The 18414-nt window shown below is 37.9% G+C and overlaps 1 protein-coding gene across 3 annotated transcripts in view; it reads left to right on the top strand.

The window, feature by feature from the left end:
• ERAP2 (endoplasmic reticulum aminopeptidase 2) overlaps window positions 1–18414 on the top strand; it is a 49428-nt gene that overhangs the window by 10551 nt on the left and 20463 nt on the right. For all 3 annotated transcript variants that reach the window (XM_017858844.1, XM_017858845.1, XM_017858847.1), the window contains exons 4-11: window positions 1315–1449; window positions 4189–4309; window positions 7259–7413; window positions 10212–10325; window positions 11278–11409; window positions 11640–11771; window positions 15059–15127; window positions 16412–16587. In XM_017858844.1, coding sequence (XP_017714333.1) covers window positions 1315–1449; window positions 4189–4309; window positions 7259–7413; window positions 10212–10325; window positions 11278–11409; window positions 11640–11771; window positions 15059–15127; window positions 16412–16587 — 1034 coding nt within the window. The remainder of the gene's footprint in view (window positions 1–1314; window positions 1450–4188; window positions 4310–7258; window positions 7414–10211; window positions 10326–11277; window positions 11410–11639; window positions 11772–15058; window positions 15128–16411; window positions 16588–18414) is intronic.

The raw sequence follows: 18414 nt of genomic DNA, 5'->3' as shown, positions 1-18414 counted from the left end.
CGTTGGTTGAATTAGATTCCTAAAAATGGAGACTGTTGTTAGGGAAAATTAATTTGCTGGATAGAGTTTTAAAAAATTATAGCCCTGTGTATACTTCTACCTTTCTTAGAGTATTTGGTCAGTACCTTCTTCTTTATTGGAACTTAGAAATAGATTTCAAATAGAATTCAGTAAAATTAAATTCTGTAGAATTTAATAGCAAAAGCATTTGCCATCGAAGTAGACTAGATAATTTATGATAATGCTTCAAGCTATTTTATCTCACCAAAGCAAACTGTAATCTTCTCCAACATGTCAAACATGCTTAATAAGCTGCAGTCGGCATCATCACAAGCCTGACTCCCAGAAAGGGCTCAGGGATAGAGGTGGGGAAGAGCCCGTCTAAGAGTTGTGACTAGCTGGAAGAAAATGTTTTCAGATTTTTGAATCTGTACCCATTCAGTATTTGGAGGCATTGTACTATGGTGAAGACTATCTCTGAGACAAGCTGCCCAGACCAAATGAAGATGGAATTCAGTCATTACCCAGTGATCTTGATGGATGCAGCTGATGAGACTGCAGGCTGAAAAGCTTCTGCTTCCTCAGGAGATGGGCAGAAGCTTAAATTACTAATGACCTCCTTGGCCTGATTGCTTTCATTGCTGAATCAATGAAGCAAAGATAAAATAAGACCGTGACTCAAGCTGTCATGCCGCAAGTGAGAGTATGAGCATCATCTTTGGAATCACACAGTCACCATCCACATCTTGGTCCTACCGTGGAACTAGCCATGTGATCTCCAACAATTCTGTGAACGTTTCTGAGCTTCTGTTTCCTCACCTGAGAAATAACAGCAACCTCACACCCACATAAGAGGTTTAAAAGATAATGTGAGGCCTCTAGTTCAGTTTCACTTCCTGTTTCCTTTTTCCACAGAGGTGTATTTCTTGTACAACAAAGGGAAAGGGGCCATTATCTGGTATTTTACTTAAAAGCCCAGAAGTTGAATTGATGCCAGTGTTGGAGATTATTGCATTTTAAGAAAACAGAAATATCTAATATTTTAGTGCTTTCAATCAACAAAATGAGATTTGGCATTTTTGTGCTTTGGGGATCTCAAAAGCAGGGCTTTGTGTCTTCAACAGAGTGCCAGGGTAAAAGCAATAGAGGTAAGAGAGGCCACAGAATACTAGGAGAGGCCATTTCTCTCCTAGGAGGTCATCAATTGTCCTTTAGAGTATCAGGCTTGCCTCTAACTCACTTGACATAAGTCATAGGCATGGTTGTGAAATACTCCAGTTTTCAAGTACTGATTATTCCTTTTTGTTTCTGTAGGTTAAGACAATTGAACTTGAAGGAGGTCTTTTGGAAGATCACTTTGAAACTACTGTAAAAATGAGTACATACCTTGTAGCCTACATTGTTTGTGATTTCCACTCTGTGAGTGGCATCACCTCATCAGGAGTCAAGGTGAGACTGAGTTCTAATTTTCTACGCAGTGCAGAAAAGTGTCCTGAGAGCAGTGAACTTTTATTTTCTCATGTTTTTCCTTATTATCAAAGTATTATGTTTATATTACAAAAAGAGACAGATAAAAAACTAAATTAAAAATTATCCAGGCCTGGCGCGGTGGCTCAAGCCTGTAATCCCAGCACTTTGGGAGGCCAAGAAAGGCGGATCACGAGGTCAGGAGATCGAGACCATCCTGGCTAACATGGTGAAACCCTGTCTCTACTAAAAAATACAAAAAACTAGCTGGGCGAGGTGGCGGGCGTCTGTGGTCCCAGCTACTCGGGAGGCTGAGGCAGAAGAATGGCGTAAACCCAAGAGGCAGAGCTTGCAGTGAGCTGAGATCTGGCCACTGCACTCCAGCCTGGGCGACAGAGCGAGACTCCGTCTCAAAAAAAAAAAAAGAAAAAAAAAGAAAAAAAATATCCATAGTCTTGTTACCAAGATACAACTACTGATAATATTAATGGAAGCCTTCCAAATATTTTCTATATGTATGTCAGCATATACGGGTGTACATAGTAACAGTATTTACTGACTATATATATGTAAAGGTAGTTTTCAAAGTGTGTATATATATATATATATATACACACACACACACAGACACACACATACCCTTTTCAAGTACTATTTTGACGTATTTTAATCCGAGATATTTCATCTAAAATATGGCCATAAAAGTTGGAATATGTTCACTAAAATATTTTAATAATCTAATATATATGTATCTAATATTTCTCATGGATGACTCTGTGTTTAGAATAAGGATTTTAAAATCAGCACCTTATTTTTGGAGCATGATGTTCTGTTTCCACTTTTTTTTTTTTTTTTTTATTTTTTTTTTTTTTTGAGGACTTGAGACAGATTCTCACTCTGTTGCCCAGGCTGGAGTGCAATGATGCGATCTCAGTTCACTGCAATCTCCACCTCTTGGGTTCAAGTGATTCTCCTGCCTCAGCCTCCCGAGTAGCTGGGATTACAGGCACGGGCCATCATGCCCGGCTAATTTTTATCTGTAGAGATGGGATTTCACCATGTTGACCAGGCTGGTCTTGAACTCCTGACCTCAGGTGATCCTCCTGCCTTGGCCTCCCAAAGTGTTGGGATTACAGGCATGAGACACCGTGCCTGACCGTTTCCCACTGTTTTTTTTTTTTTAACTTTTTTCCCTCAATGAGAAAAGGTCTTTATAATTTTAGAGTCTTCATTGTTTGCAAAACTTACAATACCTAATGATTATCTTTGTAGTTAAATATTTGCAAACATCAGTGGACACATTAAATACATAAAAAAGAACTTCTTATCCCAAGGGACCAAATTATAGACATAAAAACATCTTTAAAGAGTTATAAAATAATGCTTTTGAAAAATGGGTATAGGGTGGGCACAGTGGCTGATGCCTGTAATCCCAGCATTTGGGAGGCCGAGGCTGGCAGATTGCCTGAGGTCAGGAGTTTGAGACCATCCTGGCCAACATGGTGAAACTGTCTCTACTAAAAATACAAAAATTAGCCAGACGTGGTGGCAGGCACCTGTAATCCCAGCTACTCGGGAGGCTGAGGCAGGAGAATCGCTTGAACCTGGGAGGCAGATGTTGCAGTAAACTGACATCGCGCCATGCACTCCAGCCTGGGTGACAAGAGTGAGACTTGGTCTCAAAAAAAAAAAAAAGAAAAAAAAAAGAAAAATCGGTATAAAATATCTATTACAATTTACATACGTATTATGTTTATGAATAGGTAGATATATGAGTTGTGTAGCTACACATACACATCATGGCACCTCTGACTTATGTATGTATATATGCATAGACATGGATGTGCAGGAGGTGAATGGCACTTCGGAGGACAGGTTCCTGTCAGCCTCTTTGGATTCACATCCCAGCTCTACAACTTTCAGCCTGGGTGATCAGGAGCAAGTTACTAAATCTTTATGTGTTTTTATTGTTTCATCTATAAAATGGCACCTGCTTCATAGAGTGGGTGCAAGTATTAAATTAGATTTTATGTGTAAGCATTCAGCACAGTGCCTGGTAAACTGTCAAAAAAATGGTGGCCATTTACATTTTCTCCACATGAAAGTTTTGAAGGACTTCAGTTAATTCAGAGCGTAAACGTGGGTCATGAAATAAAAGTAGCCCCATACTTGGAAGGCAATAAAATTTGAATCTAATTCTATTTTTTCTACTTGATAGCTAGTTTCTTTGGGGGAACCATTGAACATATTTGAGCATTTCTTAGTTTAAAGCAAACTTGACAGACGGCGGATCCAATAAATTCTTCATGGCTTCCCTATGTAGGTCTAGAAGAAATCTATGTTTTATTTGAATTGTGTTTGTGGTCATTATTTTGGAAAGCTAGTTGTCAAGTGCTAAAGTATATCATAGAGATGAACTCAAGTGGGTTCATCTCTATGATATACTTGTGTTATGATACGATGGGTTAATATAATTTGAAAGTTACAGATGAGCACTGAGGAAATGGATTGTAATAGAAGGTCCAGGGTGTTTGTAATTTTCAAGACTGACTTGCTTTAATACGTCACAGAAACTCTTACCCTTATTGACAACATGCTTAATGGTATCTTAATACTTTCTTGAAAAGATGCAGTCTGCCTTTCTGTGTGAGAGGGTTATCAGAAATGGAATTTTGCCAGGGAGCTGTCATTCGAAAACCTCTTCTGATCCACATTTCCCAGGTGTCCATCTATGCATCTCCAGACAAACGGAATCAAACACATTATGCTTTGCAGGCGTCACTGAAGCTACTTGATTTTTATGAAAAGTACTTTGATATCAACTATCCACTCCCCAAACTGGGTATGTTCAAATTCCACATTATTGTCTTCATTTTTGCTCATAGAACTTGCTTTGATTTCTTCCCTCTTTCTCTTTCTGTGGGACTTAAATGAGCACTGAGGAATTCAGTTAGCCCAGGAAAAAATAATTTGTTCCTCAGAGATGATTCTTGATCTTAGAAAATAAAATATTTATGAGATGCCCCAGTAGTGTGGATCATTTCTGTATTCTTTTATCAGGTTTAATGCTAACATATCTGCATTGCACTCTTTCCCAGGCCGATCAAAAAGGGCACACGCTGGAGGCTGGTACGGAAGCCAGGTAGAGGGCCCTGGAAAGAGATGGGGAGAAAAAAAGAAGGAAAACAGTGACTGCTCTGTTCAGAATAAGGGTCTATATGTCCAAGAGTTCATCACAGGAATGCTCTTTGAATATTTGTCTACCACAGTGATGCTGTGGCTCCCTGTGGCGGACGTCAAGGCTCTCACCCATTATGTTCCTCTTCTATGGGAGAGAAACACACCTCCCATCATGCTGCTCTTCTATGCCCCAGCAGCACTGATTAGAGAATAGATTTTCCATTATAAAATACACACACACACACACACACACACACACACATGCGCGCGCACACACACACATTGCATATTAGAATTAGAGGGATTTCGGGAGGAATCGCTATACCCTATTTGTACAAGATCAGCAATATTTTATAAAAGTTATCAAAAGTTTATATAGAGAGAGAACTGAAAACTGTGCCTCCATCTGTTATCTATATTGGGCACTGAGGTTGGATGGTAAGACTGTGGAACAGATTAAAAAAAAATTTCAGGAAACAGATCATCTGGGTGTGGTAGTAGGTCTTTACACGAGATGATACTCATAGTCTATCTTGCTTTTAATTTTCTATCTTAAAAAATAAAACGTTATTTTAGAATGTTGTAGAGAAGCGACCCCAACCTTTTGACACTAGGGACCAGATTTGTGGAAACAATTTTCCACGAAGGTTGGGGGGATGGTTTTTGGATAAAACTGTTCCACCTCAGAGCATTAGGCATTAGATTCTCATAAGGAACACGCAACTTAGATCCCTCATATGAGCAGTTCACAATAGGATTCGTGCTCCTATGAGAATCTAATGCCACCACTGATCTGGCAGGAGGCAGAGCTCAGGCAGTCATGCTCTCTCGCCCACCGCTCACCTCCTGCCATGCAACCCAGTTTCTAATAGGCCATTGACAGGTACTGGTCTGCGGCCCCGGCATTGGGGACCCCTGTTGTAGAGCATATAAAAACTGTGAAGAAAGTTTCATAGCATATAAAGATTAGTGCTTGGGGTTTCTGATAGTGACAAAACAATTTTTTTCCTTTGGAATTTAAGATATACTTCTTATCCTGTCCTTTCTCACCTCTTGCCCCCAACTCCAATGCATTTTCCTTCCATCAATTAAAAGGGACCCTCAATTGGCATACAGTTCTAGGCTTAAAAAAATTAAAAGCTATATCCAGGGGCTTATTTTGGTAGTTCCTGAGTCTTACTCTATTATTATTGTGCAGATTCTACATACCCTTTAGGTCAGATATACTAAATCCTATTTATACATAATTTACTGCTGTACTTTAGGTCAAAAGTCAAGGAAAGATTAATAACAACCATCAACCATATTAATGCATGTTCTTGAAAATGCAGTCTTAAAAGCATATGAAATACCTTTAAGACTAACAGAGAGGAAACATGCAGCTTAAGAAAAAATAGAGCAGATGTAAGTCCCACTACTATAAAATCATCAACGCAATTTAGAAGAAAAGTCATTCCCACATTTGAAGTGCTAATGAATACTAATCTTTATTAGCGCCAATTTGGTTTTTTATTGTGTTGTGTATACTTGTTTTTAATCTACTAGAATTAACCAGTATTAACTCCAGACAATGCAATTATAAGCCAAGTGACTTGGTTCATTTTGAACTTTTAAAAAATTATCTTTTTTTCCAGCTAAACAGAACATTTTAGCTAGCAGAATTCAAAGGCTAAATATTAGCCAGAAATTTTTTAGCTTACGTGAAATCATTAGCAAAGGATAGTAAACAATGCACATATACATATACCTGTGTATGTATATATATGTGTGCATATGTGTATATATGTGTATATATATACAGGTGTGTGTGTGTATATATATATATACACACACATATACAAGTATATATATATAATATACACACACACATATACCATATATATACACACACATACACATAATGCAAATTAATGCATTATACCTGAGTTGTTTAAAGATGATTAGGTTGCACTTTTTCCCCCCACAACACTTTCTTAAGAAGTAGAGGAAATACCAGTGTTGAAAAGGAAATTGAAGTCAGAAAGAATCAATGCTGCCCAGAGCTTTTTTCCTGTACTGTCTTAGAAGGACTTGTGCTCATAATAGAGGCTGGATGTGCTAGAAATATCAATCAAAATATTGACTATAGAGACGGCCCATAAGAGGTGTTCTCCTGAAATTAAAATCATGTATCTTTTTGTTTTTTCTAGAAATGAGTTCATTATATGTTTTGATGAATCTCAAACATATTAGAAATTATTTGAAACCTTTTTTAAAGTTTTCAGCAGTACTAACATAAAATACAATATGATTGTTTTTAAATAAATTATTTTCTTGGTGGTAAGGCACCCAAAAGATTTTCAGAGTTCAGCACTTTCAGGAAGAAAATGGTTAAATGTCAATATGTTACTTCATCTACAAAACGCTTTATACAACTTATTCCACTTGATAATGGGCACTGATTATTTTCAGCGCAACTATAAGACAACCTGTCAGTGTTAAGATATTCTTGATGTTTTCAAAAAGTGTGCTTACATATACTTAAAGGATCATAGTGTATTTGAGCAGGGAGCAAATTCTATTTCTGGTGTGGGAGCCATAAAAATCAACTGTGGTTGTTCTTATTTCTTAGATTTGATTGCTATTCCTGACTTTGCATCTGGAGCCATGGAAAATTGGGGCCTCATTACATATAGGGAGACATCACTGTTTTTTGACCCGAAGACCTCTTCTGCTTCTGATAAACTGTGGGTCACCAGAGTCATAGCCCATGAACTGGCACACCAGGTACTTGGCACTCATGACAATATCTCGATATCAGTTCAAAATAACATTATATAGAACACCACCAATCTTTCTGAAACAAAATAAATCAACTCATTTACCTCTAGAGGGGAACTTAGAGATTACTAAACGTAATACAACATGTCAAGTAGCAGAGTACTCAGTCTCTGAACTGCGGTGTGCATACTGGAATTTTATCACGAGAAGTAGCCATTAAATTTATTCTCTAAAACCTTTCAAAGCAAAGCCTTCCAATGTCATTTGGGAAAAGAAGGGAAGCGACTATACAGACACATGAAGCACAGAACTGGAAACCTTACAAATAAAGATTTCTACTAAAAATATTTCTCCTTATATCCCCTGGTACTCTGACATTCCAATCTATGGCAAAATCAATCTTCCTTCAGTTGGAACCTGTGCTTACACGGCCATAATGAAATACTTCAAGTGAAACTTGATGGGTTGATGATCCTGAGCACATTACCTAACTCTCTGAAGTTCAGTGTCCCCATCTATAAAACGAAATTAATAATAGTTCTGTTTCATAAAGTCATTGTGAGGATTATGGATAGGGAAAGTGTGCAGATCACATAGTAAGCACTCAATAAGTGTTAGTTATTAATGATGATGACAATGGCCACTACATCTACAAGAAATACTACTATTTCTTACAGAATAAGGTATCTAAGGGCCATCTATCAACACTGTATTACCTACAAATTTGGAATTGTAAAGCTAGGTCTATAGAGATTGGAGACTATTACCTCTTTCATTTCTGAAAACTCTCTGTAAAGCAGTAAATTATTAAAGGCACCAAAATTGTCTTTCACCAAGTGGGCAAATACCATTCCGTTGTAGAATCTGGTAAAATCTGTTATTTAAAACATTTTAACTTTATCCTTTATCATCACCACAATAATGACTTGTTGTTCTTTAAACCAGTGAACTGAATACTCCGTTACACAGAGAGCCATGCTCAGCACTGTGCTTCGAGAACACATGGGCTGTTTCCTCTGGTTCAGAATCTCCTCACTGGCTCATTTTAGGTGTTTTGATCATGAGTCACCAGGAGCTCCAAAGCACTTAACTGAGTCTGGGGATTTCTCTCTTTCTGCCCATTGTTTGTAGGGAAGTGCTCTGTGAGCTCTACATCTGAGGCTCCACGCTCCCTCTGGCCCTCCCTTTAACAGCTTCTCTTCCACGGAGATGCAGTCAAGTGCTGAAGCAGCAAACAGCACTGGAATTTTGCCCCACATTTTGTCTTCCCATTGATGACCATATTAACATGTCACTCTGTGCATAATCCTGGCAAGGATTCTCCAATGCCAACTGTCTTAGCCTGGCATACAAGGTCCCCATGACCCAGCTCCTTTTTACCTCTCCAGCCTCATCTCTTGCCTACACCTAAACTTTAGCCATCCAAGATTATCTGCCATTTTCTGAGCATGACAGGTTGTATCACTCTGCCTTTGCTCCTGCTACCTGATATTCAGCATACCTGAGTACTAATTGCAAGGCTCAGGAAATGAACACCATCCTGGCAAAACTGTTTATTTCCTCCTAGAATCCCCTCTGTCCCTGGCAAAGACATTGATCTTAACACCTGCTTTGCTGTATTTATTTGTCTACTGGTTGACCTCCATCATTTGTATTGAGGGAATGGCTGTATTATATACATCTTTGTATTTCTAACATATGGCATGGTGCCAGGAATGCAGTAGTTTCTCCATAGGTATTTATTGAATGAATGAATAAACTATTTTTACTAACTGGTGAAGTGACCAGAGTCAGTTTATCCTGTACTTCTTATGTTCACCAGTTTTCAAATTGAGGAAACGCCTCTCCCTTTCCATGAATGCCCTTCAGAAAGTTGGTGCCCACTTGTAAAGTAATCTGAAGGCTGTCAGAAAAGGCATAGTGCTTAAACGGTTTCTAGAAGCTACAGACTTATAATTTTCTGTTCTGTAACTATAACCAGGCTCTTCTGAATCTTAGAATCTTATTGTTGAAGCTTTGGTCCTTCTAGAGATTGCAATTTTAGAGACATACACTAGATGTACAGTATTAGGCATATAGACTAAATAAATAAAATATAAAAGCATATAAAAGAATAGTAATATTTAAAATGTATAATACAGATCAAATATAGGTAAAGGGTAAACATGTCGATTATCTTTACGCATCCTTTTTATTTTATTTGTATATTTTTTAAATCTTAGACCTTTATTGTTTCTAGTGGCCCATGGAAGTAAGTCGGGGGCAGAGGCTAACAACAGAATTTGCTCTTCAGTAATATTATATAACAATTATATAACAATCTGAGAGCCCTAAATGAATTCTTATGATTCTCCTAAGTACCTGCTACTTAATATAAAAGTATAACTTCACCCAGGACACTTGGGTTTACATTTCTCCCTTGAACATCATCATATACCAAGGACAAGGTGAGATTGTTCTTACTGTGCAGGAAAAAAAAACTACCTCCACAAAGTGTTCCATTTTCTTTCTTAATATTAAATCTAACAGCTAGGAAATGTTGGGCAGATAGAATGAAAGTCGAAGAGTTAAGGGCATTGAGAACATACAAAAAAAAAAAAAGAAAAAAGAAAATCAAGCAAAAATGTGGTGGTGAGAATAAGAAGGCAAGAAAATCAGTAGAAGAAAACTGTACAAAGAGAAAAGGGTAGCAAAGGGAGAAGAGACATCCTAACTAATAAAAAAAGTTAGTAACTTTTCTTTTTGCTAAAGTTAATAACTTTTATTTGTTTAACTTCTAATAACATTGAGTTTTTACCTCCTAGTGGTTTGGCAACCTGGTCACCATGGAATGGTGGAATGATATTTGGCTTAATGAAGGTTTTGCAAATTACATGGAACTTATTGCTGTTAATGCTACATATCCAGAGCTGCAATTTGTAAGTTCACAATTCTGTGTATCATACTATATGGTGTAAAGAATCATCAATTCACTGTTAAAATTTCAAGTTAATGTTAAAGAGAAAAACTACATAATGTTGTGGTTTTTGAACATATGGCATTTTGTTTGATACATGAAACAGATCACAGAACTGGATGAAACATTGAAAGTTTTCGAAAACAATCAACATAAATCTGTCACCCCAAAGTTTGTAAACAGAGAAGACAAACTAATACAAATGTAGAGCTGTGTATGTGGGTTGTATACACTGTTTGTATACATCCGCACAGGAATGCCCACAGCTACTAGGTACTATACAGAGTTCTTGGCATGTAACCTGAAATCAACATTAAAGGGTCTGCTGGCTTCCCCAAAATGTGTGAAGGGATTTCTTCAGGTATGTCTTTTTTAAAAACAAATATAGTGATCTGAACACTATACAAATTTGCATATCAAGGTGGTTAGTAATGGTTAATGAGGTCTTTAGGATCTATATTTAGTCCAGTACACTATAGACAGACATGGATTCAAACTTAGGCTCTTCTTGTTACGGTGTATGTACTGAATTTGTGGCTTAATGCCAAAGCTTTATATATTCTCATTTGTAACAAGCTTATACTACATCTCCCTTGCAGAGGTGTTGACAGGATTGCAGATGATAGGTCTAGGCACAGAACAAGTATTCAGTAAATGGAAACCATTATTTTATTTCTGTATCGAAGGGCTGGTACATGGTAAACATTCAGGCAATGTCTGAAGGAATATTGGATTTGTATCTTTTTAAAGTAGAGAAACGGTGGAAAGGGAATACATAAATGAAAAGAAACACCTTCCAAGAAATATTGATTGAAATCTTACCTCTAAGAATATCTTACTAAACCTACTGTGTTTTCTATTGCTTTTACAGTGTCAAATAGAAACTAAAACTAAACATTTTTCTCCCTGTTTAGGATGACTATTTTTTGGATGTGTGTTTTGAAGTAATTACAAAAGATTCATTGAATTCATCCCGCCCTATCTCCAAACCAGCAGAAACTCCGACTCAAATACAGGAAATGTTTGATGAAGTTTCCTATAACAAGGTAGTAAATATCACGTGCAGGTGGAAGCTCTGCTTTCAGAAGAAATGTGATAATGACTATAAAATCAACAGTTTAGGTCATTGGTGCCAGTTCTTGCTACTTGTTTCACTTTTTATTTGTTCATTTTTCAGACATCACACATGTTCCATAAAATTTAAGCTTCCTTTAAAAACATACCATACTACACTTTTCTTTATCTCTTTCTTCAACTCTTTTGTTTTTTTTTAAAGGGAGCTTGTATTTTGAATATGCTCAAGGATTTTCTGGGTGAGGAGAAATTCCAGAAAGGAATAATTCAGTACTTAAAGAAGTTCAGCTATAGAAATGCTAAGAATGACGATTTGTGGAACAGTCTGTCAAATGTAAGTCATATGTTGGGTAACGGTAGACTGTTATTTAATCTAGAAAGTAACAGAATAATTGTGACTGTTTATAGTTATATATTGTCAGTCAACCATATTTATTCTGCTTGCTAGGTTGTCGTGGTCCATAGAAGGCAGCACTTCCCTTTTTCCTCTAACATCACAGTAGGACGTCATGCTGGAGTGGCCCCAGGGGCTCACTATTTGACCTGACTTTCTTTGGTTTCTCTTCTATGGCTAATCCTACATTTTTATGTTGCCTTGATCCAAAATCTTTAAAATGTTGTCATTTCTACCATATAGCACCTAATCTCTGGCAAATTTTAAGGTTGTCAACCGTATTCCCCAACGTATATTATTTGTTTAGCAAAACTAATCTTCTCCCTCATAAGAAGAAATCTTGCTCAATCCCTGGATCATTGTGCCTATATTTCTAGTGCCTTTACTAGCTGAAATGCCCTTTCTTCTTTCCAACAATTCAAATGCCACCCAACTTTCAAGATCCAGCTGAGATTTCACCTCCTCCTTACAGACTGTTCCAGCTCTCATTCGTTTGCCTGTCTGCTAAATTCTTAGAAGTGCACTTATAATCTGTTCCACATAATAGTACCCTCTTTTATTGTTTTTATTAGTTCAATGATAATGTGCTTAAGAACAAAAATTGTGTCTAGTCTTTTTTAAAAAATGTGATAGCACCTAGCATATGCTGATCCTGTAATAGTGATTAACAAGTGGTTAATGATTGATTAAAGAACTCATGGTCTCTTTGTCTTTGGGATTCATGTAGATCATAGGAAAGGCAAGGCAGAAAAATTCAGTTAATTCAGATGATTCTAATAATTATTAAAATATTTTAAAATTTCCAACTGCAAAGAAAATAATTTTTTATAGAACCATTAGACCCAGAGAACTCATACCTGTAATTAGAAGAACCCCAAGTCATTGTAGACAGAAGAGATCCTTTCTTTTTTATAAGCACTTGTGTCCCAGGGACAGTAATAATATTGCTTAATATTTGTGCAGCAGTTTACAGTTTAAAAAGCACTTTCATGGCCGGGTACAGTGGCTCAGGCCTGTAATCCCAAGACTTTGGGAGGTTGAGGCGGGTAGATCACTTCAGGTCAGAAGTTTGAGACCAGCCTGGCCAATTTGTGGAACCCCGTCGCTACTAGAAATACAAACATTAGCTTGGCATGGTGGCACTTGCCTGTAATCCCAGCTATTCGGGAGGCTAAGGCAGGAGAATCACTTGAACCCAGCAGCTGGAGGTTGCAGTGAGCCGAGATTACACCACTGCACTCCAGCCTGGGCGACAGAGCGAGACTCTGTCTCAATAATAATAATAACAACAACAACAACAATAATTAATAATAAATAAGAATCAAAGTTAAAGAATAAAAAGCACTTTCATGTTCATTATCTCATTTGATATTTTTGTGCCCTTATAAAACACCCTTATGGTCCAATTGATGTGTGATTTTGTGGTTAAAGAAACAAAATCCAACAATCAAAATTATTTCACAGCTCGAATTTTTAACTTGCATTTCTTGAAAATCCTGAGGCATATTGAAATACATAGTTCTTATAAAAATACTTATAGGCCAGGTGTGGTGGCTCATGCCTGTAATCCCAGCACTTTGAGAGGCCTAGGCGGGCAGATCATGGGGTCAGGAGATCGAGGCCATACTGGCCAATATGGTGAAATCCCATCTCTACTAAAATACAAAAAAAAAAAAAAAAACAAACAAACATTAGCCAGGCATGGTGGCGCACCTGTAATCACAGCTACTCGGGAGGCTGAGGCAGAAGAATCACTTGAACCCAGGAGGCGGAAGTTGCAATGAGCTGAGATCACGACATTGGACTCCAGCCTGGTGACAGAGTGAGACTCTGTCTCAAAACAAAACAAAACAAACAAACAAACAAAAAACATATAAAGATGCTCTTTACTATCCATTTCCATCACCCACCGTCAGTGGTCCAGACACTCTTTCTCCATGCTTCCACTTAAGCTTCTCAACACCAAGTATTGTGTTGCTTCTCTCTCTCATCTCTCTCCATTTCCCTCTCCCTTGCTATGTGTGTGTGCATGTATGCATGTTTGTAGATATCAGTTTAGCCCCTCTCCAACACGGAAGAATCTATCATTTGGTGTGCATGCTGGCAGTAAAGAGTGGGAGTTAGAAAGAAAATGTGGCCAGCAGTTACCAGATCATTTTAGTCCAGCAGTGTAGATTCCCGTGTTATTTTTGGTCACATCATGGTTATAATCATCTCAAGAGATTAAAGTAATCATCATTACTCCATGTTTATAGGTGAGAAAACTGATACTAAGGGAGAGATTTGCCCAAAGTCACCAAGTCAGTGAGAAAATCAGTACTTAAAATTTGTCTTCTGACTCCAAGTCCAATAGTTATTCTTTCAATTGTATCACAGCTACTTCCTAGTTATAAGAAAAGTCCCCCATCAACCTTCCCCTAAAGGTCTTAGATTTTAACCGACTCCCTTCTGACACCAAAGGGCCCTGTAGTATTAAAACAACAAATTATTGAAAATATCTTGCCCACCATTGTGTCACATAAAGTCAATTCTAATACTTGCCAATAGCAACTTGAGAATGAGAAGAATTCTTTGCTGTTATTTTTCATAAGATCAATTAAAGACATTTGAGAGCCTTAGCACATACTTCATTTTTTTCTCATTTGCAGTTGCCCTTAACTACTGGTTATTCAAGATTGATTGCCAAGTTGGTACTTTTCTTAATTCTTATTTTATTTCCAGTTAGTTTAAAATATTGCACAGTCATCAAATGCTGTTGTGCTAGCCACTGTAGGAATACCCAGGTAAACAGAGGTGTTTCCACTACTGTTAAAGAACTTGCAATATGTCAGGGGAGAGTTAATAGTACTAGAGTTGCCTACGTGCTAAATAGGGACATGTGTAACATGCATAATGAAATAATAAAATAAGACGTTTCTTAAGGGAAAGAGAAGAATTGTATAGAAAATTCAACAAATTGATTCTTCCTTAGAACAGTTATTGACTTTATTGAACTTTTTAAGGAAACTTTACACATGCATATATATAGCACAAATAAATAACTTTTGTGAACTTCTATCCTAGGTCACTACAAACATGCCTCTTTTTTCATTTTCATGTTCATTATCATGTCTGGATGAATCATTTCATACAGCTCTTTTAATAAATGCCTGCATCCGTGGCTACTGTGCATGTTCAGCCAACTAATGATGCCTACATGGCAGTGCTCTTTTGTTCTTGTTTTGTAGAGTTGTTTAGAAAGTGATTTTACATCTGGTGGAGTTTGTCATTCAGATCCCAAGATGACAAGTAACATGGTAAGGATAAAGAGAGTCAAAGAGTAGAAGAGATGTGTGGAATAGCCTGACCTGGAGTGAGTATGACATACAGAGTAGCCCACCTGTCCCTTTTAAAAGCTGGAGAGAAAGAGAGTCCCCACAATTTTCTGTAAAACAAAACTGAAGGGGAAATGGTTGGGATATTTAGGGGGATGATGCTGTTGCTACTACATTTTTGTTGTTATAGTTCAGCTTTCCCACAACCCCACTGCTAGCTAAAATCAGCTCAAAATGTTTTGAGTGGTTACTACTGCATTGGCATCCCTTAAACTCTGAAAATGGCAAAATAAGTATGCTGTTAGGTTTGGAAATACAGTATATGTTTTTCTTTTCCCTCTGGGAAGTTATAGAATCACTACAGGAAAGAGAAAAGAAAGTCAGTCATCACAGGGGAAAAAAGGAAAACTTTTTATTTAAAAAAAGAGTCGTGTTAATCCCTCTAATTTTTTTTTTTTTTTTTGACAAAGCCTTGCTCTGTTGCCCAGGATGGAGTGTAGTGGCATGATCTCGGCTCACTGAAACCTCCACCTCTCTGGTTCAAGCAATTCCTCTGCCTCAGCCTCCCGAGTAGCTGGGGTTACAGGTGCACACCACCACGCCTGGCTAATTTTTTTGTATTTTTAGTAGAGACAGGGTTGCACCATGTTGGCCAGACTGACCTCATGCAATTCACCCACCTCGGCCTCCCAAAGTGCTGGGATCACAGGTGTGAGCCACCGCACCCAGCCCTAAATTGTGTTTTCTAAAGGAAGATTCAGCGTTATCCAGTGATCAGAAACCCATACTAGAAGTGAAGCAGCCAGAGGTTTTGTTCTCCATTCACTATACCTCTATTGATATAAAATTGTTCTGTTGAAATATTTAAAGCTTCCCTGAAGACAGATATTTCCCTCTTATACCACTCCTCTTGGATTTTACTGTTATTAGAGGGTTTTTGTTTGCTTGTTTGATTTTGTTTATTTGTTTTTGAAAGAGGGCAGGAAAGAGACTCCAGTCTCAACCCCCTTTTCACTGGCTTTTCCTGCCATGTATTAACTCTACGAAATCCTATATATATCCCTCAATTCAAGTAATTGTCAGAGAGCAGCCCTGGGATAGCCATCCCTCATCCAGTTGCCTGGATTGCTCTTCTCTGAGATAGCAGCTCTAGTCTTCTGTTCCCCAAGTCTTATTTCTGGCATCCAAAGGAGATGGAAGTTTCTGTCCCTCTATCTTTGGGTTGTCTCCTCTCTTTTGAGTTACCATAGTCACCTGTCATTTCAGCTCACCTTTCTAGGGGAAAATGCAGAGGTCAAAGAGATGATGACTACGTGGACTCTCCAGAAAGGAATCCCCCTGCTGGTGGTTAAACAAGACGGACATTCACTCCGACTGCAACAGGAGCGCTTCCTCCAGGGGGTTTTCCAGGAGGACCCTGAATGGAGGGCCCTGCAGGAGAGGTAGCTGCTTTTCCTCTTTAGGTCTAGCTTACCTCATCTCAGTTTCCTCATCATTTCCTTAGCTTTCTCTCAGCTCCTCTGGCAATTTTGTAGGAGGCTAGTTCCATATAGGAATCGAAGGCCTAAAGTAGACTTGATAAGATTTAGAGCTTTGTATGACCCAGACTTCTTTGTTCAGCAGCACCATTCTTAGCAATTCCATCAGCCTTGAGAACCTCAGTTCTAACGCCAATAGTGGTTAGTTAAACTTATGTTATAATGCACTGACTTCTGGGCCCTAATAAGCTTTGTGACTGGCCTATACCTAGGAAGTATGACAACAATGCTTCTTATCATCAGACAAAAGATATCCCCTATGTGATAAATTAGATGCTAAAATCTCCTGTTGCCTTTCATTTTTCAGTAATAAACTATACTGTCTTAAAACATATGATGTTATGAGTAATAATAAAAGCAAATCCAATTAAACACACTGTCATCATGTTCACCAGCCCATCCTGAAAAAATCCTAGTAAAGACTACTGAAATCAAGTAACACACTGTAAACATTTCTCTGAACTATTGCTATTAACCTGGGTTCTTGGGCCGTCAGTGCAATAGAAATTGACAAGAAGCCAAAAGAGTTTTCCCAGAGAAGGCTTCATTTGAGCTTATGCCCAGACATAAGGGAGGCAGAGAGAGACACACACAGAGAAAGAGAGAATTCCTTGACTGACATTTTAAAAAGAGCTGGTAGAACCTTTTCATTAGGCGAAAGAATAGGTATCAGGGGTAGGGTATGCAGGTTGGACTGGTCAAAGCACATGAAGGATAAGGTAGGCAGATAAGCATTACCTGGTTGCTACAATTACCTTGAGCAATGGGCTACCTGGTAGTCTGGCCAGAAGCAACAAGGCTGTAAATCAGTTGTTCAGCATTTCTTCCCTAAGTAGGACACTCCATGACCTTGGTTATCTCCTAAGGCCAGCTCCTGGAATTAAAAGGAATGGTTCAAACATTAAATTAAGAGGCATGATTCAAACATTATGGCATCAGTGAGGTAGTGGTGTGGGTTTTGTGATCCCTGGGGATACAGGAAAGAATGCTCTAGTGGGAGTGAATTGAAGCTAAGTCCTCTTCCTACTCTGTCTCACTATTAGCTCTGTTAATAAGATGAATGAGGTTAATTTAAAATGAAATAATCCAAGTGAACCTTTTCTGGTTCTTATGATGATAATTTTGTTTTCTAAGAACTGAGCTGTCAATGCTAGAATTTTTCTGGAAATCAGAAACAATTAGAGAGCTTCGACATATACAATTACTGGGGCTGGTTTGTTTAATCAGTTACACATTTCCAATCCAGTGGAACCAACTCTTATGCCACTTCTTATGTATGCATCCTTCTATTTTTTCTGTGTGTTGTTCTGAAGTCTGAACTTCGGAGAGCTTACACAAGTTGCAGCTTGGTAAACAAGGCTGAATAATTTAATGTCTGTTTCATTATTGGGAAAACAGGACTCACAATTTTGTAACTTATCAAAGTATGATGAGAGAGTTCAAAACTGTGAATGACCCAGAATAACAAAGATCTACTACAATAATCTGTATTTTTCCTCCTTCTGAGGCAGTATTTAGACAATTCTTATAAAATGATGGCCCGCTAATTCATGGCTATCCAAACTCATGAAGTGCTACTCTCCCTCTCTGTAGCCCCAGATGTGTTTATTTGGAAAAATCCTTTCTCTTCTGGAGCCAAGATGCACTGACCGATCCCAATCAATTAAGTCTTAGAAATTCATCTATGTGGAGTTTTTTTCATCTTTTTTTTTTTTTTTTTTTTTTTTTTTT

Source organism: Rhinopithecus bieti, unplaced genomic scaffold (genome assembly GCF_001698545.2).
Source record: "Rhinopithecus bieti isolate Rb0 unplaced genomic scaffold, ASM169854v2 scaffold_48863, whole genome shotgun sequence".
NCBI lineage: Eukaryota > Metazoa > Chordata > Mammalia > Primates > Cercopithecidae > Rhinopithecus > Rhinopithecus bieti.
The sequence above is the reverse complement of the archived record's forward strand: the minus strand, read 5'-3'. Positions and strand labels throughout refer to the sequence as shown.